The 21,594-nt window shown below is 41.9% G+C and overlaps 1 protein-coding gene across 5 annotated transcripts; it reads left to right on the top strand.

Annotated features, from left to right (window-relative positions):
* The first annotated feature begins 2,651 nt into the window (after positions 1-2,651).
* On the top strand, positions 2,652-21,518 carry HEMGN (hemogen). Of its 5 annotated transcripts, XM_023629722.2 has the most exons (7): positions 2,652-2,925; positions 3,045-3,145; positions 4,393-4,529; positions 10,801-10,926; positions 13,182-13,275; positions 17,077-18,263; positions 20,806-21,518. In XM_023629722.2, the coding sequence occupies exons 4-7, from the start codon at positions 10,848-10,850 to the stop codon at positions 20,907-20,909; spliced, it is 1,464 nt and encodes a 487-aa protein (XP_023485490.1). In that variant the 5' UTR covers positions 2,652-2,925; positions 3,045-3,145; positions 4,393-4,529; positions 10,801-10,847; the 3' UTR covers positions 20,910-21,518. The 5 variants fall into 5 exon arrangements, with proteins under 5 accessions (XP_023485490.1, XP_023485488.1, XP_070106901.1 ...); XM_023629720.2 differs by lacking the exon at positions 3,045-3,145 and having other exon boundaries at positions 2,701-2,925; XM_070250800.1 differs by lacking the exons at positions 2,652-2,925; positions 3,045-3,145; positions 4,393-4,529 and adding an exon at positions 7,392-7,472.
* Positions 21,519-21,594: the final 76 nt, after the last annotated feature.

The following is a 21,594-nucleotide window of genomic DNA, read 5'->3' as shown; positions in this document are numbered from 1 at the left end:
TCAGAAACATTTTCTAGTAAATTGAGTCCGCAGAGGGCTTTCAGGCATCTCTCGGGAAATCCACCTAGATGATGTTAAAGGCTTCTAGCTACGAAGTTCTATGAAATGTAGTGTTTACTGTGTGCCAGGTTCATGTAACTCTATAAAGTACAATTATCCGCTTGTAGGTAATTTTCAAAATAAATAGCTCTCCTGCGCAGCCCAGCATCCCCGTCTGACTCACAAAAAGTCTCGAGCCCGTGACTTGCTAGTCCCATCACCTGTCATCAGTCTGTCCTTTCGACCCCTTCTACTCCCTACAACATGGCAACTCTATTACTTGATCAATTGTTCACTTCCTCTGTCAGAGACAAGTAGGATTTAGAGTCAGAGGCATAATTTCTATATAAGACTGGAAAGCAGAAGTGTCATCACATATTACTGAGGTCTGAATTTAATTCCCACTAAAGGGGGATTAAATTAGTGAAGGTTGACTCTGTTTGCTCCTCCTCAGAGAGATGACTAAATCCATTTGGGTGCCATATTTGGTAGTGGGATATGGGAAAGGGGTTTTCCATAGGTCAGGGCAGGTACATGATTTTGTAGAAGGGAAAGTCTGCCTTGGTTTGATGGGCCAAGTTATTTAAGTTCTGTCTGACAGATTCTGCCCAGCCTCCTTACGTGAGAACAAAGTGCTGCCCGCCCATCTGAACTGGGTGAAAACAGAAGCTAACAGCAGCTCTGTGGAAACAGATACCCTACCTATCTTCTGGTCCAAGCGTCCAGGCTCTATCCAGCACCACACACTCTTGAGGGTGATAATTGCTTCTATTAGTTAGTGTTTCCTGAGATGTGAAGTGGTGAAGTGCAATGTCCAATTCTAATGATAAAGGCTATATCAATAATAACATGTAACATCCGATTTTTGTTTTCACCAAGAAGTCCAAGGCCCTTCAGATAGAAGAATGATGGGTAATTCTGGGTGTTTCTGGCAGTCTTTGAGCACGGTATTCTGTCTGGGTATGTTTTAATTTCTCGCTTGATTACCAAGAACATTCTGACACTTAAATGTAAGAATAAGATGTGCTTCTCACTGATGGAATTGTGGAGGGGGGAGCATCACAAAGTGCTGGGCCAGACCTGCCACCTTCTTTTCTTCCAGTGGAGCCTCAGACTTTGCTATGTGACTCCCACACAGGTGTCTATCATGGCTGAGCAAGGCTGGCTTCCTTAAAATGAGACGAGAGTACTAACAATAAAGGTGACAATACGAAACGTAAAGAAGCACAAAGGAAGTCTTCATCCTCCCATTGAACTTGCCCAGGATATACGCTGAGACAATCAGATCCGGTTCTATCCTGAGCTCCCCCTGTTACAGGCGCTCACTGTGCTTAGAAGGCCAGGCAAGAAAGACTTGGGGATACATTTTCTGCCGACTAAAGTAGCTCCTTCTCTTCCCTCTCCAACCTGGCTAAAAATACAACCAAAGTGTCACTAAAAAACAAAACAAAACACAATATAAAAAAGCCTAACATTTGCTGAGCAGATTGTGACAGAATATCAATTAGCTAAGTATTTGGTATGCAAACATCCCCAGTGCTAACTCGTGCAGAGTAGGCCTTGGAGGGAGCGGGAACAGTGAGTGTCAGAGAATCAGGGAGCAAGGCGGGCTGCCTCCAAGGGAAAGCGCTGGAGCCAAAGCTCCTGCCCTGGTCGACAGGTGAGACGGTGCAATCGCCATTTAGTCCACCTAGTGGTAGCAGTTCTGGTCAGAGTCACGGTTACCTGGATTGGTTCGGGTGAGGACTATTTACTGCACGTATACCTTGTGCCAGGCCCTCGGGCCAGCACAGAGGGCTGAGCCGTTTGGAAGGCTGCAATTCATCTGCAGTGCTCCCTTTCAGGCAGGGACTGAGCTAGGTTATTCTACCTCAAAACTCCAAGTCCAGAGGATAGAATCTGCCGGAAGCAGGGAGTTGAAGTTTCCAAACAAATGGGATTAAAGCGTCACGTTAGGTTCTAGTCCATAGACTATGCCAGAATAGCTAAAACTCTAAAGGGTAAAGAAATAGCAAAAATAGGAGAGGCTAGTGTTCAACCAGCTACTGCGTGGAGACTAGCTGACAGGAATAACATGGGTCAGTGGCAGGCCAGGGAGTGACTTGGGTCTTTGGCTCTGTCCCTTATGAATTATAAACCAGTCACTGCAAAGGGCAGTTTCGTTTTAGCGTAGATTTGGACATGATCTAGAAGTTCCGTGAAATGAAAAGAACTTACTGATTAATGACATAGGCTGGCCTTTCCCAAGACGTGGTATGCATTCCACTCAGGGCAGTGCAGATAATTTTAGGAGAAACATCTTTTATTTTAATAGTTCAGTATTTATTTTAATGTGCCTTAGAAGAAATACAATTTGTTATAGCACAAACCTGTGATTTCATGGGTGATATGGTTGGTTTTCCATTTCCAATGATTATATAAAATTCCCATTTTAAATACTTTTAGTAAAAATAAGTTGATTTGAAGAAAAATATTAAATAATATGGAAGATGTTATTACAAGACTATGACAAAAATCACAAAGATGGAATGTAAGTAGCTGGAAAGTTTGGGAAATAATTCATTAAGCCAAGGGATGAGGTAGATTGACTTGTAGACAGAGGAGTCTGGGATACCTGACAGCTGAAGGGACAATGGTAGAACTCTCAGAGGCTCTGGATTCTAGTTCCAACTGCCACTAAGCCTGTGTGACATTGGCTTCTCTCCCCATTTCCTTATCCATAAAATGACTCTAATGCCTGGCTTAGCTTTATTATTTGGTGGTTCTATTTTACTTGTTATTATTGAGATTATGAACAATCCTAACAACAGGCAGTAGTTTAAAGTCTGCTGTCTGCTGAATGCTTTCCATAGTTATCATTCTTAATTCTCAAAATAGTCATGAAAGGTAGGTGTTACAATGCCCATTTGATATATGAGGGAATCGAGACTGGGAGATTTTGAATAACTTGCCCAAGTTTGAGTGAACTTAGCTCTGACTCCAGAACCTGCCTTTGTTCCTTTTAGCCTGGCTGTGTCATAAGTAGTTAATTCCTATTCACCCTTCAAAACTAAGTTCAACATCTTCTATTCCCAGAAGACTTCTTGGACTTCATCTCTCCATTCTGGTGAGATGTCCCTCCTCTGTGTCCTCTTAATTTTCCATGTATGCTGTTTTTTATATTTGCCTTTGTATCCTCAGCACCCTGCATAGTTTTGGGCACAGGGCAGATAGTCAACAAACTGCAGAAAGAGGGAGAGCACGAGGGAGAGGGGAAAAGGGAAGAAAGGAGACAGAGGGGATTGGAAAAGAAAATATATTGCTGGCTTATTTTATTAAATATGAAAGAGGTGGAATTGAGAGGTAGGATGGCAAAGTGGTTAAGCATATGACCTTCTAGATCCAAACCACCCAGCTTTGCCATTTACTAGGTGTGCCACTTAGGGCAGAGTTTCAATGCCTGGGCTTTAGTTTCTTCATCTAAAAAATAGGAATATGAACAGTACCTACCTTAAAGATTGTTGTAAAGACTAAGTGAGTTATTATATATAAAGTGCTCAGAACAGCTTCGGGGATGTGGTAAACGGTGCTCAATAAGTATTGGCATTATTATTTCTGTTAAATAAGGGAAAAAACTTAACATTATTATAAAGTGAAAAAAATCCATAACACTCTTCCATACATATAGAGCCTCATTTTCCCAGCTCTACTCGTTGACCAATGCCAGAGTCATTCCAAGGCAGTTATGAATAAAGAGAATTATAGCCAGAGAGTGTACAATATGATATCCTTATTTTTCCACTTCTATGGCAGCAGAATTAAGAACTTTACCTCTACTCTCAGGACATTTGGAAATACTGATATCAACGTTATCACACTGTATTATATTCTAAATTCAGATTTACTTATCTACCAACCTCAATTAGATGGAGTTCCTTGAAGGAAAGGACTCTTGTTTGACTTCTATGTCTCCAATTCTTAGTAAAGGGGCTGGAAAGAAAGAAATGCTCAATAAGTGCTTGCTGAATGAACATTGTAGAAAAGATGTGTACATGTGAACAATAAAATAAAAAATACGATGTGATATTTACCATACAAGAAGCTCAAGTCACATGCGATTATAGCTCAGAAAGGAGAGATCACTTCCAGGTAGGAAAAGGCAGAAGAACAGAATGGTTAAGTCTGTGAACTTTAGAATCAGACAGCCTTGGTTTTGAGCCCTGACTCTGACTCTTAGGAGCTTATGTGACCTTGGAATGTAACCTAACCTCTTTAGACCATAATTTCCTTATCAGTGAATTGGGATAATATTAGTTGGAAGAACTAAATGAGATAATATATATAAACTGTCAGGTGCCTATTATGTGTTTGTAGAGTGGCTAACATCTCATCATCATCATCATCATCATCATCATCATCATCATCGTCATCATCAAAGGCTTTGAGACACTCACTATCTGGATGCGCAGACAAAGGGAAGAGTACTGAACAGCCAGGAGGCATAAATAAAGGTACTGTGGGTGTTACAAAGAGTTGAGGCCAAACAGGGAGGGCAAGTGGCCCTATTTAATTGGAATATTGTGTATTTTCAAGAAAGGAAATGGGAAAGAAGATTGGAAAGTTGGCTTTAAATGCCAGGCTGAGAAATTTCATCTTTATTCAGCAAATGATACTGAAACTTTACAGGATTCTAAACAGGGTAGTGACCAGTTGAGAGCCAGCTCTAGGGGGAATGTTCTGGCTGTTTGTGCAGGACGGTCGGGGAGAGCGAGAGGAGATGGAAGCAGATAGACCACTTAGGAAGCTTTTTTGATACTTCCAATGGGAAGTTGAGGTCCCTTTCTGGGATGGCAGAACAGGAAAGGAAAAGAGGGAGCGACTATGTGGGACACTGGGAAGAACGAGTAGATAGAACTATGTCCAACAGGACGTGAGAAGCAAAGTGAGGAGGTGGAGTCAAAGACAATCCTGAAGGTGTGGAGCTGGAGCATGGTGCTACTGTTCTAGCAGAAAAAAGCACAGAGGAAACTGGCTTTAGGTGGAAGATATATCTGCTTTTTGCTATGCTAAGTTTGAGGTGCAGTGGGATATTCAGGTAATGAATGATATCCAAGAGACACTTGAAAACACAATCTTAGAACTCAGACAGATATCTGTTTAGAAGATATCCGCATAGAGGTAATAGCTAAAGGTATACAGTGGGATGGACTGTCTAAGGGGGTGAGACTATAAAGAGAGTAGGATCCAGGAGTCATCCTCAGGAAATACCTCCTACATCTAGAGGAGTGAGAGAGAAGCCTGTGAAGGAGGATGATGAGTGGGGAGAGGTGAAGAACGCACCACCACAGAGGCCAAGAACAGAGCGATAGAGTGCTCAGAGGAGGCATGAGCTACAGCGAGGTCAGAGAGAGGGAGCTGAGAATGGACCACTGGACGTGGCCATTAGGAAATCATTGATGGCTTCCGAGAGAACAATATGTGGAAGAGAAAACTAGATTGCAGATGCGAAGGAATGAAGAAGTGGTGTGGAAAAACAGATGTAGACAGGGTACATTGTTAATTCAGGAAGTTCAGCAATGAAAGGACAGAGATGTGATGGTGGGTCAAAATGGGAGAAGAATTGTTCTTCCCCAGATAAATGACCACTCACCAACATTTCCCCAGAGATGCTTATTTGTCTACACATGAAGAAATAGAAAGCAATATTGGTGGAGGAGGCCAGAGGAGGGACTTTGGACCAAACTAGACTGAAAGTCAGGTTACAGCCACTCCGAAGTCATAGACCGTGTTATCTGGATGTGCAGAGTAGCATCTGTTTTAGCAGAGACAGAACTCATTTATCATGCATCAACAGACTGTGAGAGAGGGAAACCAGAAACTCTCCTTCTGCACTTAAGAAAACGAAGCTTGATCCACTCTTTGAAAAGAACTTAAAAGCGTTGAAAAAGTATTTTAGCAAGAAGGAATGCTAAGAAAAATAAACACACGCTATCTTTCCTTTCTTGACTTTTCCACCAAAATGGACTCTAGGAAAATGCACAGGTGCATTGTTAGAATGCTGTAATGACACTATCAACACCACCCAAGTTTATGGCACTTTGCACAGTGCGTTTCACTTTATAAGAAACACTCATGATCTCTTTTATCCTCACGGAACCCCTGTGAGCTATTACTTTTTCCGCCTTTACAAGGGAAGAAACTGAGGATCAGAAAGAATTGAGCAATTTTCCCCAAATTGCACAGTCAGGAAATAGCAGAGCCCCATATGCTTTGCTTTTTTAGTACATGTTTTCAAATACCAGTCACACAGTCTTCACAGTAGCATAACACTAGCCATGGCGTGGCAAACCAAAGTGAAGCAGGCTTCCGTTCTCCCTGGTTTCGGGGCTCTATAATTATATCAGTGTAGCCTGAAACTACCTTAGCTTGGGGGCACTTTTATCCGATCATGTTTTTGACTGAACAGTGTCCAGCGCTCCCTTCTGGACCCCATTGTGAGGAGAGCCCTAGGGCAGAAGTGTGGGGCAGTGTGTTTCCTTCCCTCCCACATCTGCCGGTTCAAGCAGGCCTCGGAAACGCACGAGCAAGGCCTCAATACTGAAGCCTGCCCCAGATGGGTCAGGAGGAAGCAAAGCAATTCCCTCCCCCAGCATCTAGTTTGGTCTAGTAGGAAGAAGGCCAGACTTGGAGAGCGAAGGCTCGGGTTCCTGGCTCAAACTACCAGTCTGGCTCCGTGACCTTAGTTAAATCACCCTATACTCTGAGCACCAGTGTATTGATCTGAAAAAAGGGGATGATAATAGCTATTTCATAAACTTGCCGTGAGGATCAAGGGAAACACTTGTGAAAGTAGGACCCTGTGCTAGGTTTAATTTGCTGCTCCAGCTGTCTTGAAATTCTGAATAACTTTTGAAGGAGGAGCTCTGCATCTTGATTTTCCACTGGGCCCTGCAAATTATGTAGCTGGTCTTGCCTGTGTGCCCTTGGCCAAGTCACTGAAACTCTCTGGGCTCCACGGTCCATAATTAATTGAATTAAGTTAATTAATCGGATTGAATTGTTAGGAAAATTCCCAATCTTTTCTCTACTTTACCTGTTAGCAAAATTTGACACTGTTGATCACTCCCTCCACCTGGAAACAATTTTCCATTTGGCTTCCAGGACACGACACTTTGCTGGTTTTCTTCTGCCTCACTGGCTGCTGCTTTGCTCTTTTCTCCATAATGTATTCATATGTCCAAAACTAAACTCCGGATCATCTCCAGCAAGCCTGCTCCTCCCAGGCCTCCTCACCTGTAATGGTAACTCCATCCCTCCAGGTGCTCAGCCCACAACCTTGTCATAGTCTTTGGCTCTTTATCTCTCCAGATCCAGTGTGTAAAGTACTCTAGGACCTGACTTCTTCACTGCTGCCACCACAGTCCAGGCCTTCCTTATCTCTCACCTGGATTACGGTGGGTCTCCCTGCTTCTACCCTGGCCCCAGTGGTCTATTCTCCACACAGTAGTCAGAATAATGCTTTAAAAATATAAGCCAGACCATGTCACTCCTCTGGTCAAAGCCATCCCGTGACTATCCATCTCCGCCAGAGTAGAAATCCCTACAGGGGGCGACAGGCTACCTCTCTGAAGCACCTCCTGCGACGTCCTCTCCTCAGGCCACTGGCAGAACCCCTCTGCCTGAAATGCCCTCCCAGACATCAGCCTGCTGCCCCTCACCTCCTGCAGTTCTGCTCAGCTTCCTCCTTCCCTGACCGCCCCATGCAGAACAGCGACCGCCATCAGCTTCCCCTCATTCCCCACTCCATCACTCCCTGCTCAACTTCCTCCAAAGCACGAGTCACCATCTGACACATCCCATATTTTATTTATTTGTTTATCGTTTCTTTCTCTTTCCCCATTAGAATATAGGGTCCATAAGGGCAGGGACTTTTGTCTTTTACCTGCTGTATCTCCAGCATGTAGGGCAGTGCTGGTGAAAGACAGTAGACAGAGTTCTGGAACAGAGGATGGTATTACTATTATGAAGTCGCAGCCGCATCAGCTGCTCTCAGCGAATATGGTGCTTTCATAGGCTGCGTGCCCGTGAAGCCCGCCCTGCGTACAGGAGTGAGGGCATTTCTGGGGAAACCGCTGTGGGCCAAGCCTCCTCCAGATTATGCTGTGGAGACAGAAAGGCGACTCAGGAGTGGTAACCACCCTCTAAGAGTTTGTGGCCTAGAGGGAGGTTTCATGTATATATGCGAATACCTCCAGAACAAGGCAGCATTTGTTAAAAATACCCACCCTTTAATGCCGAACGTCTCACATTCTGCTAATGACTCTAGAGTTTCTACAGAGAGAAGGGACGATGAACTCTGGCTTGTGAACTTACTCCATGCCTACTATTTCTGTCCCAGACAAGTTCTGCTTATCACAGCAGAGACACCTTGCCTGACTTCCAATCTAGGTTGCTCCACAGTCCCGCCACTGGCCCGCTCCACCCAATATTGCCCCCTAATTAACTGTTAACTTGAGACCTCACCCTCTTAATAGTCCCTCCACAATCTCCCAGATACGGGGAACATGAGGCAGGGGTGGGATCAATTTAGGAAGGTTGCAACGGGGTATAAAGAATCTAAATATTTCCTTACAATAAAGATGTGTATCTCCCTCTCAACGAGCCTGCAGTACCCAGAACTCAGGAACCACATCTGTCCATCTCTGTGGTCTGACAGCCTGGCTCAGTACACGCAGAGTAGGCACGCAGTAAGGGTTACTGAGTCGTTGAACTGGGTGTTATAAGCTCTGAGTCAGGATAATCCTATTGCAGAAGTCCTTCTGCATCTTCCATAAGGCGCCCCAGAGGTATTCCATAAGGTTACTTCACTGAGCTATTATAAGAAACAACCTAACTAGTAAGAATTAAAACATTTCAAATAAAGGGGCTAATATTTAAAATGCCAGTTTAAATTATAAAACACTACTATTTTATAATTATCAAAGTTACTTTAATTTGTCTTTGATTTTTTAAAACCCTATATCTGAAAATCCAAAAATTATCAAGAGGTAAATTACAAAGGATGCCTTCCGTTCCCTACGGGACTCCTTTGTATAGGGACTCCCTGAACTTATCCGAATTTTAGACAGAGACTTACTTATGAGAAAGACTGGGGAACTGAGAAACCTAAAGCTAAAGCATCAGGATCTGGTAATTTAAAACCACGTTAAGTTTTGGTGGTGGGTACTTGAGTGTCTGTTATGTAATTCTCAATACTTTTCAGCGTGTTTGAAACTTCCTTCTCTCATACATTCGCACCACACATACATTTTCATACCCAGGCAAGCTCAAGCGTAAAAGGATGACCCATCTTCTAATCAGTAAGAGGTGCTGCTGGCAATCAGTAAGGAAATCTGGGGCCGGTGAATCCTTTCCTGTCTTGGGTCTCAGTTTCTCTGTGTATAAAATAGGGGGAAGGAGTAGATAGTCTTGGAGGCCCTTCCACTTCCAATGCCTTACGAGTCTGTGGAAGTAGGGGGCGCCCATACACATTATAAAGGTTTTCTCTTTATAAAAGATTCCTTTCAGATTTTCTCTGAGTTTCTTTAGTGCATTTAAACTATGGCTTGGTTTACCAAAATCTGGTTACTATATTTTTATTACTAATAAAAGCAGCAAATCCTTATTAAGCAAGTTCAATACGCCAGGAACATATTAAATGCCTTAATGGATTATTTGATTTAATCATCACAATAACCCCACCAGGGGACATGATATTGTCCCCATACTGCATGGGTAACCTGGCTCCAAGGCTCTCTAACTTGCCTAAGGTCACTGAGTCAGGGAATGTGGCGACACTGGAATTCAAACTCTATTCAATTCAATCTATGACTCCAGAACACGTTGTCAGCCCTGTGTCTCCCAGACTATCTGCCTGTGTTAGAGGCGTCAGTTTTCCTTCCTTAGTTGAACAACCATGGTGCTCTGTGCCACTTGCCTTCACAAATGGGGTGACTGCTCAGAGATGGCATGATTCCTTTGGTTTCAAGTGAATTTCTGTGACATAACGTGGTGACATGTTCATTAAGAAATGCTTTTTGCCCTTCCCTGGATTAGTAACAGTGCATTTCACTAGTTATCTTGAGTCACTTGTGAATGATCGGGTGAGCAGAAAAGGGTTCAAATTTGCTTTGAATTCCTAATTTGGTTCTTTGCATCTATTATCTAAGTCTAAAAGCATACACGGCAAGACTTTACATTATTTGCAACAGATTAAGGTGAAAAAATGCTATATGCAGGGAAACAACATAAGATTAATTTTACATCTTCATAAATTTCACATTCGTTATTTTCACTCTCACAAGAACTGTGTGAAGTGGGAGAGACAGGAATAATTTACCCACTTTGCAAATGAGGAAAACATCACAGAGAGGGGAGGTTGACTTGTTCTAGGAGCTGACTAGGTCCTAGACCTTTCTGTCCCATGCCACCTCTGTATGTAAACAGGAACATGAGACTCAGGCACTTCTGAGCAGACAGAACCAAATGACTGCGGTACTGGAGGCTGTGCCATACCAGGCTGTGGCCGCGGGGCGTCCTGGATAACTAGCCACTATGCTGGAGGATGAGGACGCAGCACCAGCCATGCCCCTACTCACACCTGTGCGGTATGATAAAGAAAGTAGAAGTAGCCCGCCGCTGTGGTCCAACCAGATAAAAGTTTTAGGCGGGAAGTTAAGTGACAAGTGAATGTGTGTGTGTGTGCATGTTTAACTGTTAGTTGCTTTTGATATTTTTTAAAAGGCTGCTTGTGGAAGTCAGACCAAATAGCAGGAAGGTTTTGCAGCAAGATGGATGTGAGAAAGGACCAGTCTCGCTTGATGCTCCATCAGACACCTGATTCTCATCAAGAAGAGAGCCGTGTTCCAGGTAATGGAGACGTTAAGAGTCCCTAGTGGCCACTAAGAGGTCTTAGTGACTTGGGAAGAATTGGGGCTATGCTTATTGTCCTCTTTTTTATGACTCTGGCCAAAAGAAAGCACATAATTGAGTACGTTCATATAACCTTAGATGGGAAGAATCAGGGCTGTATAAGTCCTGAGTGACTTCTAGAGCATTTAGATGCTAAAAGCTAGAGAAACAGAAGGAAATAATAAATTGTTAATAATACATTTAAATGAAGGATCATGAAAATGTCAATACTGGACTATTGTCATAAAACAAGTACACCCATGTACTTCTACGGTGGTGTGCACTTGGTATAGTTTTTGGAAGGAGACCTGGCAACAGGCAGTAAGAACCATAACAGTGCTTGTTCTTTTGACTCATTAATCTTAGTCTTTGACTTAATCCTGAAGCAGCCTTTCTCAAAATGTTTTGTGGAACCCTAGGCCTTCAGGCAGTGTTTTTAAACTTTTTGTGCCGTGGATCCCTTTGGCATTCTGATGACCTATAGACTCCTTATTCGAATAAATATTTTAAATACACAAAATTAAATAGATAAGATTACAAAGGAAACAATTATATTGATACAGTTACCAAAATGAAAAATTGTGATATAGTAATATATGGGCTCATTTACAGATGCATTAAATAACAAGATCCAGTGGTGGGTCTAATAACCATTGTATCAAATCAAATATATCATCTCAAGTAAATGATATTTTAAGGTGTCTGTGACAACTGTTTGTGATATGAAAAAAATCTGTGCTTTCTTTTGGTGACAGTCAGATACTGCTAAAATGACTGTGGTTTGCTACCTACCTTCATAACTGAAGGAAATGCTAATTTTAATTAGAGATTGGTAAAAATAAAGCTATAATTTCCCCCATGCAATTTCACCATTAAGAACCTCTGTCCTGGGGCTGGCCCGGTGGTGCAGCGGTTAAGTGTGCACATTCCACTTCAGCAGCCCAGGGTTCGCCGGTTCAGATCTCGGGTGTGGACATGGCACCACTTGGCACACCATGCTGTGGTAGGCGTCCCACATATACAGGAAAATGGGCACGGATTTTAGCTCAGGGCCAGTCTTCCTCAGCAAAAAGAGGAGGATTGGCAGCAGACGTTAGCTCGGGGCTAATCTTCCTCAAAATTAAAAAAGAACCTCTGTCCTAAGAACAAAGGTGCTGTGGTCCAAGGGGCATGCTCTATGTTTTGGGGGTCCCAGTGCAAATCTGCAATCGCACCACAGGCTCTAAGAAGTTCTGTCTGCATCAAAGAGCCCTTAACTTTTCACAAACTTGGATGGCAACAAAACCTTTTCTGGTAATACTTTTAATATTCCAAAGAACTTGGAGAAACACTATCTTAAGGAAAAGATCCAACAGAAAAAAAAAGCTGTATGCATGAATATGCTTTTTTTTTTTTTTTAAAGATTTTATTTTTTCCTTTTCCTCCCCAAAGCCCCCCCAGTACATAGTTGTGTATTCTTCGTTGTGGGTTCTTCTAGTTGTGGCATGTGGGACGCTGCCTCAGCGTGGTCTGATGAGCAGTGCCGTGTCCGCGCCCAGGATTCGAACTAACGAAACACTGGGCCGCCTGCAGTGGAGCGCGCGAACTTAACCACTCGGCCACGGGGCCAGCCCCATGAATATGCTTTTTATAGTTTGATCTACAATGACAAAAAATCACTGGCAAGAACCTCAATGTTCAATAGGTAGAATGACTGGGTAAATGAGAATACATCAACTTGATTAAGTATCATGTAGTCGTTAAGGTTATAATTATGAGGACTATGTCATGGAAAATATTTCCGATATAATGTTAGGTCAATAAATGATCAAATTGTGGTATGCTATGATTAAAACTTGGTGTAATATAGGGACTGGATGAGTACGAGGAGTAAAATGAAAACAGGTTCTAACATTAAGGATGGCAGAAGATGGCTGATTTCTTCTTTTATTTTATGTTTGTACAATATGTAAAAATTATTTTGAAGAAATTAATAGGTTGGTAGCACACAATGTACAAATACTGACCTTTTCATTTAAAATATTTACCGAATGATTTATCCCAGGTATTCTCTGAAGGTACAAGGATAAATAAGATATAGTCCTTGTCCTCAAAAAGCTAGGAGAAAAACTTAGACACCCAGCATAAAGATTCTACCACTTCGCTATAGGACTCTTGCTGATAAATGCCACGATTCATCACTATCTGCTATAACTTGCATTTTGATCTTACAGAAGTCATTGGAACTTGGAGTTTGCGAAACAGAGAGCAACTCAGAAAAAGAAAAGCCGAAGCGCAAGAAAAGCAGTCTTCACAATGGCAGTTTGGGTATGGAATCCTTGCAAGGGAAAAGGAACTGATATTTATTGAGTATAGGCTATGTGTCAAGTAGTGCTGAGCATTTTTACGCACTGTATTTTTTCTTTCCAACAATCCCGTAAATCAGGAGCTGTTATACTTATTTTACAATAAAAGGACACCAAGTGTCTGATGGGTTAAATCTCTTGCCTAAAGTCACAGAGAGTAAAGTGGTGGGAACGGAATTTTATCCCTGGTCTCTTTCATTTAAAGCACCAGGTAATCAAATTATCTTGTAGAGAGGCTGGTGTTCAGCCACTCTGGTAATATAAGCATGGAACATCCTGTTGTCAGGAGTGGGAGACACCACTGAGGAAACCTCCGAGCTGGTTCTCCAAGCTTTCTATTAGTAAAATCCCTATCGAATGAGTATGATGAACTCTCCATGGACTAAACCAAAACATTGTCTGTAAATGAGCAAGGGAAGAGTCTGGGAGTTCCTACATCTCCAGTCGTCACCTGTACGCCCTCTCAGGGAGGGAGCACAGGAACATGAGTGTAAGTCAGGCAGCGTCTCACTACCTCCAGTTAGAATAGGACAGCAGAGGCATCGCTTGCTTGAAGAAAGAAAAGGGGAGCCCAAGGAGCCAAAAGTGCAGGATCCATCTAAGCCAGGGCACCGTTGATGCTGTGGGCAGGATAATTCTTTGTGTGGGAGGCTGTCCTATGCATTCAGGATATTCAGCAGCATCTCTGGGCTCTAGAAACAAATAGCACCCCCCCACCCCAGGTGTGACAACCAAAAATGTCTCCAGACATTGTCAACTGTCTCCTGGGGCGGGGGGAGGGAGGTAATCGCCCTCAGTTGAGAACCAGTGATCTAAGCACTCTTCTTAAGCAAGGGCATCTATCCTCGCTACGGACTGAGAAGTGTCAATTAGCTCTCATATGATTGGTGAATAGGAGAATGATGTCAGCATAATGTGGAAGTTGTGTTGATTTGATTTTTCCTAGTCAAAGGAGCCAGAACAGTGGGAATAGAATCAGAACCTTTAGTGGGAAAGGAAAACGCCCTCAGCTTGGCTGCTGTATAGGCAGGATCCTTTTCAGCCTGCATCCAGGGCTGTTCCCCAGAGAAGGACACCACCAGCCTCGCACAGCTCTCCCCAGGTGGCAAGTTGCACTTCCTCCTGCGCCCAATTTAATGGCAGCCCTGCAGGCTCAGAACACCACCCTATTTGCATGATCTCAGTGGCTGCAAGCCTGCATTTACTACACTGTTGCTTTTGTGCACTTTTCCTGTCCCCTGAGGCAGCCTCCAGCCACAGTCAGCTGCTTGTCTGGACTATCCAAGTGATCTCCCCAGAGACTAAGTATTGTTTTGTTCGAGTTAGAAAGTTGCATAGGTTTTGAGTCGTTTGCCCCAACTCTATTTTTGCCTCATAAGCACCGTTTATTGTTTTAGTGCATGAGTTTGCAGAAAGTGAGGTTTTTCCAAAATGTGTATACTCTATTATAGCCGAAACTTCTGTGCTCGGGTCCTGTGGCAGGTGGCTCTGTTGCAGAGTATCCCATTAGCTCCCGTATTCCACACAGGCCAGGCAGCTTCCTGACCAGCGCTGGGCTTCCCAAGTGCCTGCTACAGAGGAAGTGCACACTCTTGCTCTGTGACTTTGCGTTTCTCACTCTTCATTTAGAAACTGGTCTTTAGGTTTGCGTATCAGTCTCTTTGAGCTGGTTGATGAGCTCTGCGCTCGATAAATGGAGCTAGTCTCAGTGTGCAGACAGAACTGGGTTTCGGTGCTTGCCGGGCTGGGTGGCCAAGGCTGAGGAGGTCTCTGAAGTAGATGACACCTTGATGAGCCTCTTGACAGCCGGCTGGCCTTGCCCTGGTGACGCATTTCTTCTATGCTGCTGAGGGCGTTCTCACTACAACATCCCACCCAGTGAAACCTTCGTAGTTCCGGAGAGAAGCGGCAGAGTGGACTGGGGGAGAGCCTGGCTGTTAAAGCTGCAAGGACTAGATGAGAAGCCTGGCTCCCTGCTGCCTAGCCACTTGAGCCTGGACGAGTTACTCAGCCTCCCGGAGCCTCAGTTTTGTCATCTGCAAAATGGAGATAATAATAGTATCTACCTCATAAGTTGATGTGAAGATTATGTGAGAGAACAGAATAAGTAAATTACTTAAAACAGTGCCTGGCACATAGGAAGCACTGTAACTGTTTCCTTTATTAGTACAAAAGCACTGATTTATATTTGGATAATTCATTCATGTAAGTTATCCTCTGCGATTCTTACAACAACCATACGAGGTTGGGCAGATACTATTTACTCCATTTTGCCTGTGAAGAAACCAAGGCACAGAGAGGTTAAGTGACTTGCCCATGATCACATAGCTGATAAGGGACGGAGTACAGATTAAATTGTAGTCCACAGAGATATTTTTATGTCTTTTGAAAAACTTCTGGGAAGAACATGGAACATTATATTACTCAGATTCCCTCACATAGAGATCTACATAACAAATCATTTAGGATTTAACATCTAAGAAAAGACGTGTTTCCTGAAGAATTCAGACATATATTTTTTTAATCTGACAATAGGACTTTATCATTTATCTGTTACCTTGGTTACCTGGAGTTAAACTTCAAAATGCTGAGGTGCCATACCATCATTTTTAGATTACCTTTTCTTCTCTATTACTTTGCATATTTATTTTTGACTGTCCTGTGACATATACACCTTTTTTATATTGACTTCAAACTGGTTTTGGTAAGGCAATCTTTTATAAATTTTTAATTCTGGGAATTTTCGAACATACACAAAAGTAGAATAGGGCACATATTTTTTAAGTGTGCAAGGAGCTATGAGCACTGCAAAAATATAAGAGACACTGGTTTTCTCTCTAAAGAATATTTAGTGTACTGAAAGAAATAAGGTTTCTCCAGAAATAACTACAGTATGAGGCAGCCTCTGATCATGCCATGAGCACCAAGCAGGGAGCACATTTCAGCCCTGTGGTAAGAGACGGCTCCAGGAGCAGGTAGCATGGAACAGAATTTCAATAGGTTGAGAGAAATGATGAAACACTTATTTATAGTACCCCCTCGGCCCATCTGTATTAGCCGTCTGTATTTGGTTATATTTGCAGTACCTAACAATTTGTCTTTGGCTGCAATTTCCATGTATATCCTTTCATCTTTTAGATCTGTAATCTAACTATTAATCTGGAGTAGGTATAATACAGCCACTCATTCCTGCCTACCACAACTTCAAGAAATGTTTTTGCAACTTTTGACCCAGCTTAAAGTATATCTCATTTGCCGTGTATTGTAGCTACTTAGCATCCTTTACACAAGACACTGTATGAGATAAGCAAGCCATATACATCATCTGCCTGCAGGCTGCCCAGACAAGGAACCGTGCCTGGATCACAGATCTAGAAACGCAATTGTATCAGTTTACCCAGGGCACAGTGGGACTAACTCACACAGACTGACCCAAAGAGCCTAGTGTATAAACCAGAATGCCAATCTATTCATTTATAACATCAGTTATATGTTTTCCATTACCAAACTCAAAGCATATGCTCTCAAACTCATACACACTACACTCACCACGAAGGTTCCTGGTGAGCAAGGCGTCAGAGACAAAAGTCCCCGAGGGCCACCACTCCTTCATCTTACAAACAAGGAGAGTGTGGCCCGGAGAGATTAAGTGACTTGTTCAAGGTTGTGTAACGAGGCAGTGGGAGACCGGGGACTGTTATTATCAAGCATTTATTTGAATTCTGTAGTCTTGTTGCTGACACTAATTTTGATTTCTCCATAGAGAGAAAAAACACAAGCGGCAGAGAACAGGAAGAGGAAATCAAAGAGGCCGAAAGAGACAACAAAAGACAGAACTGAAGGCGGAGCCTGGGTCACATTTAGAAAAGGAAATTATGGAGAAAGCTCTGGCACTTACGGAGAAAGAAAGTGAACCACCTAGGAGTGTAACTGAAGCTCTCCCCTCGGGGGCCTCCCCCCAAAGAGTTGTGCCTGAGAAACATTTTTCTGCAATAGATCAAGAAAGCATTATACATCAGGAAAGCTCTTCTGAGTACCAAGAAACAGTGGTACAAAACCACCCTTCTGACATATGCCAAGACAGGGCTGGACCCGAAGACCTCTCTCCTAAAAGGTGCCCAGAAACAGCTGTGCTTCAAGACCATCCTTCCAAAAGCCACCATGATACGACCGAGCCTGAAGACCTCTCTCCCAAAATGTGCCAAGAAACAGCTGTAGCCAAAGCCCTTCCTTCTAAAACATCTGACGACGTAGCTGACCTGGAAGGATGCTCTCTTGAAGCATACCCCAAACCAGATGTTCCTAAAGGCTATGCTCTTGAAGCATACCAAAAAAGAGCTGAACTCGAGGAATACGATTCTGCACCAGGTGAAGGAGTAGCGGAGACTGAAAGCTTCCTTCCAAAAACACAAGAAATAGCGGTGCCTAAAGACCTTTCTACAAAAACATCCCAAGAAACAGCTGAACCCGAACAATTTTCCCCTAAAACATATAAAGAAATCACTGTCCCTAATGCCCCCTATCATAAAACAATCCAAGAAACACCAGCTCCTGAAGAATATCCACCTGAAATGTACCAAGAAACACCCGGGCAAGAAGAATACTCACCTGAAATATACCAAGAAACCCCTGGGTGTGAAGACTATTCACCTGAAATACACCAAGAAACACCTGGGCCTGAAGATTGTTCACCTGAAAAATACCAAGAAACCCCTGGGTGTGAAGACTATTCACCTGAAATATACCGAGAAACACCTGGGCCTGAAGACTGCTCACCTGAAAAATACCAAGAAACACCTGGGCCTGAAGACCTCTCTACTAAGACATATAGAAATAAGGATCTGTCTAAAGAACACTTTCCAGAACGATACCAAGAAACAGGTGGGCCCCAAAGCCAGGATCCTAAAGCACACCAGGAAGATGCTAAGGATGTTTCCACTTTTCCTCAAGGTAGGGGTTGTTAACTGGGGACAAGTCAGTGACACTGCCACTTAATGGTGTTCCCCATTTATAACTGGAGCACCGAATAAGTACATCTTCCTCAAAGCGGTGATTTTATAGCTTTCTTTGACAATCCTAGGTTATCCCCAGTCATCTCAAGGGGTATCATTGATATTATTGGGTAGTTTCAAGTAAAAAATATCTTTCATTCAACCAATGTCTGTTTGGCACATTTCCAAAAAATTAAAAGAACATAATTGAAAACATAAGTGTGTACAGTGGGTACTTGTACGTACTATTTATTTTGGGAAGCTTTAGCCAGTGAGGAGAAATGAACTCAATAGAGGATGAATTATATGCAAAATATTTTAAAGGACAATTAAGTTTACATAAAGTTTTTCTCAAAAATTAAATTCATGGTCCAAGGTACCAAAGGAGACACAAAGGTGTGAAATGTGATCTTGTTATTAGGGAACTCATTCTTGTAGGATTTATCAGGTTTATCAAAAACTCTTCTATTTCAATATTTGTTCCTGAAAACCTTTCTCCTAAGCTGCTAAGCAGCATTTTGAAAATAATGTGACCTTTCTTCAGTTTGACTTGCCTTAGGGACATAACTGAGAACCCCGGTTCTCTTTGTACAACACTGCAGACAGCACAGCAAAGGGGACGAGTCTGTTATCCCCAGGGAACTGTTTTCTAAAGAAATCCCTTCGGTAGCTTATTTGCTCTTTCTCCTAAAAGACGAGTGCAACAAGAACATGGGGTTAATTGGGTTCCAAGTAATACAGGTTTTGAGGAAATACTTAAAAAAAAAGAAAGTACAGTAAAAAGCAGACAGATGAAGACTACTTGTACTGACAGGAGCCCCCTGCTGGAGAAGCAGCTCTAATCAACACGCGACCTCAGAACAGGGTCGTTCTAAACCCAGCAAGGTTAATATAGGCAATTAATTCATGCGTGTTTTGTTTTTGTTTTTGTCTTACCAAACAAATGGAAATATCCCCCTTTTTGCTGATGATAACATTTTCATAACAATAAGTTATAAATGTTCTTTATGAGAAATTAAAGCAATATATAAGTAAATATAAAGTAAAGTCTCCTATAATCCCATCTCCTATCTCCAATCTCCAATGTTAAGGTTCTGTTTTGTGTTAACAAATGAGCTAGTACAATACATTCTATTCTGTAACCTGCTTTTTTCCCCACACTCTCTATATATCAGGGCCATCCTAATGACATCTTTTGTAACAATCCTTTAGTATTGTGTTATATGTACAACGATTTATTCAACCAATCCCTGTACTGATGAACACTTAGGTTACTGTCAAGTTTTACCATTATAACAATGTTCAATGAACATCGTTGGAAGTAACATTTATTTAGCACTTTCGATGTGCCAGACACTGTATTAAACATTTTGTGTGAATTGTTTTATTCAATGTTAAAAACGCTGTTGGATAAATAATATTATCCCCATTTTTTTTTTTTAAGATTTTAATTTTTCCTTTTTCTCCCCAAAGCCCCCCGGTACATAGTTGTGTATTCTTCGTTGTGGGTTTCTCTAGTTGTGGCATGTGGGACGCTGCCTCAGCGTGGTCTGACGAGCAGTGCCATGTCCGCGCCCAGGATTCGAACCGACGAAACACTGGGCCGCCTGCAGCGGAGCGCGCGAACTTAACCACTTGGCCACGGGGCCAGCCCCTGTATATTATCCCCATTTTATAGATAAGGAAACTGAAGCACTGGAAGCTTAAGTTTGTCTGACTATTTCCTTTGAATAAGTCACTAGAAGTTGAATTGCGGGGCCAATGGGCACTAGTATTTAAAGTTTGGATACATTCTGTCGGACTAGCCTCCAAAAACATAGCAATTCACGCAAACCAAGAATTTATACAAGTGCCTGGTCCCCACACCCTCATCAACACTGTGCATGATCACGTTTTAAAAATCTTTGCCTGTTTTGCTAGGTTAAAAAAATCCAATTGTTTTAATTCCCACTTTTTGGATGACTAACGCTATCAGGCATCTTTTCATAATTATTATGAATTGGAATTTTTTTCTTTTGAGAGTTGCCTGTTTGAATCCTTGTGCCATTTTAAATTTGGGATATCTCTTTTGATTGATGAAAAAATCTCTTTAAATAATAGTAATGAAAACTTTACCTACATATAAGTTGTAAATATTTTTCCAGTTGTTTGAGGTTTAGCTTTGTTTATAGTGGTTTTTGTCATCCACATGGCAAAATTTTAATTTTAATTTTAGTTTTTAGTTATTCAAAACTGTCATGATTTTCAGTTATTCAAACCTGTCAATCTTTTCCCTTATGGTTTCTGGTCTGTGTTCTGCTTAGAAAGCCCTTTATAATCCTAAAATTATAAGAACATTCTATTGCTTCTACACTGATGGTATTTTAATATTTAAATCTTCAACTGATCTGAAATTTGTTTTTGTGCAAGGTGTGAGGTCGAGTTTTCTTTCTCCAAATGGATAATCAGTTGTTCCAATACCACTTATTGAACCTACTTTTGTATTTTATTTGATTTTACAGAAATTAAAGAACGCAAAGCAGAAGAACCAGAGACACCAGCAATTCCAAACATTCCTCAAGAGCTTCACCCAGAAAATGACGTCCATAGTTACGTTTTGTTTTAACAAATGCTCAACTATCATAGTTGTCCAACAAAATACACATCTTAATATACTATATGTGTGATTTTCTCAAATATGGTAAAAATCTCTACAATACTCATTAAAATTTTAACAGTATTTTTCCCCGATGTATAGACAATAGCTGAAAGAGAGAACTCAAGTGTTTTTCAGGCTCTACCACATGGAAAATATCCTACTAGTGTGTGTGTGTGCGTGTGTGCATGTGTATGTATATTGGGGTTAGGATAGTGGTGGGAAGAGACAAAATGGGAAGGGGGAGAGTTGAATAATTTATTTCCCCCCCTAAGAACAAAAATTTCTTTGATTAATTCCTAAGAGCCCCAAAATTATTAAGTTAGAACACTTACAATTTTGGGAAGTATACAGTTTTCTTGTAAACTTTGTTCAATTATTAGTGTAACAATAGCATCAAAATTTTATTCAGGCTTAGTTGGCTTTTTAAGTTAATTTTAGCAATTCTTATCATTCTAGGACTCCTTCAAAGATATTCTGGAGTGATAAATGTAGTTTGTGTATTTGAATTTTGATTTTCCATTTTTACTTTTTAAATATTGTATTTGTGCAAAATGTAAATTAAATCATTATTACGTACTTAACTGTGTGGACGGCATCATGATAAACACTGTGAGGGTTGGAATACCTATAACACACAGTCCTTGCCCACCAG

Source organism: Equus caballus, chromosome 25 (assembly GCF_041296265.1).
Source record: "Equus caballus isolate H_3958 breed thoroughbred chromosome 25, TB-T2T, whole genome shotgun sequence".
NCBI classification, from domain to species: domain Eukaryota; kingdom Metazoa; phylum Chordata; class Mammalia; order Perissodactyla; family Equidae; genus Equus; species Equus caballus.
The sequence above is the reverse complement of the archived record's forward strand: the minus strand, read 5'-3'. Positions and strand labels throughout refer to the sequence as shown.